This window comes from Apis dorsata, unplaced genomic scaffold (genome assembly GCF_000469605.1).
Source record: "Apis dorsata unplaced genomic scaffold, Apis dorsata 1.3 scaffold_247, whole genome shotgun sequence".
NCBI lineage: Eukaryota > Metazoa > Arthropoda > Insecta > Hymenoptera > Apidae > Apis > Apis dorsata.
In genome coordinates, this window is record NW_006263526.1 from 655102 (window position 1) to 658488 (window position 3387).

Genomic DNA, 3387 nt, shown 5'->3' on the forward strand with positions numbered 1-3387 from the left:
TGTTCTCAGTTTTCGTCAAGTGCAACAAGTGGATGTTGAGGAGCAGGATGGACAATAACGCGAGCCCGGTCAATCACGCGTTGTTGGACAAGCGGGATTTGGTGGGGGCGGATATTTTCAGGCAGGCCGTGGACATCAGTTTCGGAGATGCGATCACGTACGAGCAGAGGGAGTTGATATACGACAGTTACATGCGCACCATAGACGTGAGCCAGGGCCAGTTGGAGGAGATTATGTGCGACGATTCCCAGCCACCGATCCTCCGTGGCCCCCACGATCGAACCTCTACCTTTGGATCGGAGGGGGGCAGGAGCGGAGAGAGCGATAAAGAGGAAGTGGAGAAGGAGGAAGTGGTGGTGACGAGTGACGAGAGTCGACGAAACGAGGAGGAGAAGATGGAGGATGATGACTCCGTTCACGGTTGCGCCGCGTGTTTTCGAGCTCGGTTGTCTTTGAAGTTCAACAGGCGGGAAGAATGGAAGGAGGAGGAGGAGGAGGAGGAGAAGGCGAAGAACAGGGATCCCAACGATCTTTCGAAAGGTGTTGGGAAGAAGAGCGTTGATTATTCGAAAGGAGAGGGCGGGGAGAAGGAAAGTCTGGACGAGGTTTTTGCATCGGTTGGCGGGGGGGAAAGGCTGGAGAGGATCGACGAGGAAGAAGACTCGTCCAAGGAGGGGACCAAGTCAACGGGGAGACGGAAGTGGCGTAGCTTGAGCGAGTACGAGAACGAGTCCTCCTCGACGCCGATAAACGAGGAATCCGGGAAGAGGAGAACCTTCTCCGAGTCGGACGTTTTAAACGCCAGCCTGTTCATAAGCGACGACTTTCTCTCCGAGAATTATATCAGGAAATTGGAGAGATCCGTGTCCCTTGTGAACGAGATCTCGAGCAATGTGTCCGAGGATCTGGCGAAGAGCGATACATCGGCCAAATTTCCAAAGGAGAAGGAGGAGGAGGAGGAGGAGGAGGAACGAGAAGAGGGGGAGAAGGAGGAGGAACGAGAAGAGGGGGAAAAGGAGGAGGAACGAGAAGAGGAGGAAGATGCTTCGTCCAACTCCGATGATCTCGCCAAATGTTCGAGGAGAGGATCATCGAGATCCACGTCGTCGGCAGATTCCGTGGACGTTTTGGGGAGGAAAAGGAGGAAATTTCAATCGAATTTGAGGGAGGAGGCGGAGGACGAGCAGGAGAGTTTGCCCGACTCGACCAAGTGCACCATGGACTCGAACAGCGTCCATTCCGATAATCTGTCCCTAGATCTTGACGATGTTTACGACACGATTCAAAGATCCGAAAGGATTTCGTCTTCTTGCGCGATGGATGCAGGAGAGAACAGGAGAGGGGGGGATAAGAGGGAGGAGAGGGTCGAGATCGGCGAGTTTGGCTCCCTCTCCGACAGCGTTTACTTCACCCCTCCTGCTGATCAAGCGTCATCCGACGACAAACCCTCTTCCAAAATTGTTATTACCGAGGATTCGAACGAAAAGTGGTCGTCATCGAAGGGAACCGATTCGAAAGAGTGCGACGACGACGTTTTCGAAGACGTCGGCTCGATGAAACCTTACGAGAGACGAAACAGTTTTCACTCGTTCCTGAACAGGATATTGTTCAAGCAGTCGAGATACGCGACGACCAAAGGATCGGTGAACGAATCGAGAATTTCGAACGAGGATGAGAATAAGAATACTCTGAAGCTAAATATCGGTGAAAGAATTTCGAAGGCAAGGGGAAAGGGGAGGATAGTGCCGGAGAGATGTATGCCAGGTAATTCGTTTCGAGGATTAATCATTTTCCAACCACTTTTTGTTTTTAAACTAGAGTCAAGTTTTCTCTATTAATTCACAAATTTCACAAATCCCACGAATTTATCTATGGAATTTCGATGCTGTACAAATTTATGTACGAATAATTATAGGAGTTAGAAATCGAACTCCTATATAATATTGATAATTCCTGACTTGTATTAATAGTTGAAGGAATCTCTATATAATAGAAAGTTTCGTCGAAAACTTGGGAGGTTCGAATATCTATTATATAAATTCCTCGGAGAAGTTTCGTTTATATCGAACAGTCCCGATATACGGAGAAACAGGGAAGAGTCCAACTTTGTATCGTCCAACAATTTTTTCGTAAATTTAAGTAACTCTGTTTTAATCTTCGTCAAAAAAAAAAAAAGTATATTTCAAATATTCCCTTGAAAAACTTGTCGAATATTTGTCGAAAAAATTCCCTTGTCGTGTCACGATGCTCGTAAAGGGGTGAACGACGAGTAACGGCGTCGATTTATCTCTGATGGTTGAAAACGCGGCGATGGTATCGATGGAAAAGCGGGATTACAATGTGCCACCGATGGTTTGTCTTCCCTCTTTGAAACCGACAAAACGGCAATTTATTTATAATGGGCGACGATAAGGGAAACCGAGCTATAAATCATCCCCGAAGAAAGAGAGGCCGCGAACGAAATGTATGCGTAGCATTAATTGGAAAAGATAACAGCGGTGATCGTTCTTGATTACATTGGCGCTTACGATGGCGCCACGATCAATATTTATCAATAGTTAATTATCGCAAGCGAGAAACACACGGTGAGCAGAAAGTATAATATACAAGATCGAATCATAGTTGATTTTAGGCTGGTAATTTACGTGCGTAATCGAGGGAGGGAGGAGGGGAATAATTCTCTAATAAAAGCCGAGAAATAATCTTTATTGACAGCTACTTTAAAAAGGTGTGGGATAAATATTTATGAATAATTGTTTTGGGGAGGGAAAAAGAATCGATAAATAGTTTTTATGAAATTTTGTAATCATTTTTTGTTTCAGTAATATTTCTTCAGTTGCAGGTTTTAAGTTTGGATAAATAAATAAGTTTTTCTTTTTTAATTTTAAAATTCTTTATTCGAAACATTCGAACGATTACACGTTTAGAAAGATGATTGGAGCTTTTTTTTCCGGAAATTGCGTTGGATGCATGGTTACGATAAAGTTAGCATAATTTTTTACCTTCGATGTTGTGAAACGTGACTTCGTCGCTCTCGTGATCTCGAGATACGGAATTTACGGATGTATTTTTACTTTTTTTTTTTTTTTTACAGATCTGGAAAATTGATAATAATAATCAAGTTTTTTTTTAAGAAGAATAGAAAAACATTTTAAAAAATCAAACCCTTTCCATACGTAATTACACAAAAATGCGAATCATCTTTAACAATTGAATGGAAGCATTCGTTCTTGGAACAATTATTATTTATTGTTGTTCATTGTTCGCAGATGTGCTCTTTCCGCCGTCGCACAAACTTACAGTGGCCGAGGTGTTCGACCCGCGGACGGACCGGCCGCGGCCGGAAGTCCTCAAGCAACACTTTATCCTCGAAGGTAGGATCGACGA

At 44.4% G+C, this 3387-nt stretch overlaps 1 protein-coding gene across 1 annotated transcript in view; it reads left to right on the forward strand.

The window, feature by feature from the left end:
• Positions 1-3387, forward strand: part of LOC102673601 (calponin homology domain-containing protein DDB_G0272472-like) — a 4851-nt gene that overhangs the window by 808 nt on the left and 656 nt on the right. The window contains exons 3-4 of the mRNA XM_031510585.1: positions 1-1764; positions 3270-3387. The exon at positions 1-1764 is cut by the window's left edge and continues 1 nt beyond it. Of these exons, the coding sequence (XP_031366445.1) occupies positions 1-1764; positions 3270-3387 (1882 nt within the window). The remainder of the gene's footprint in view (positions 1765-3269) is intronic.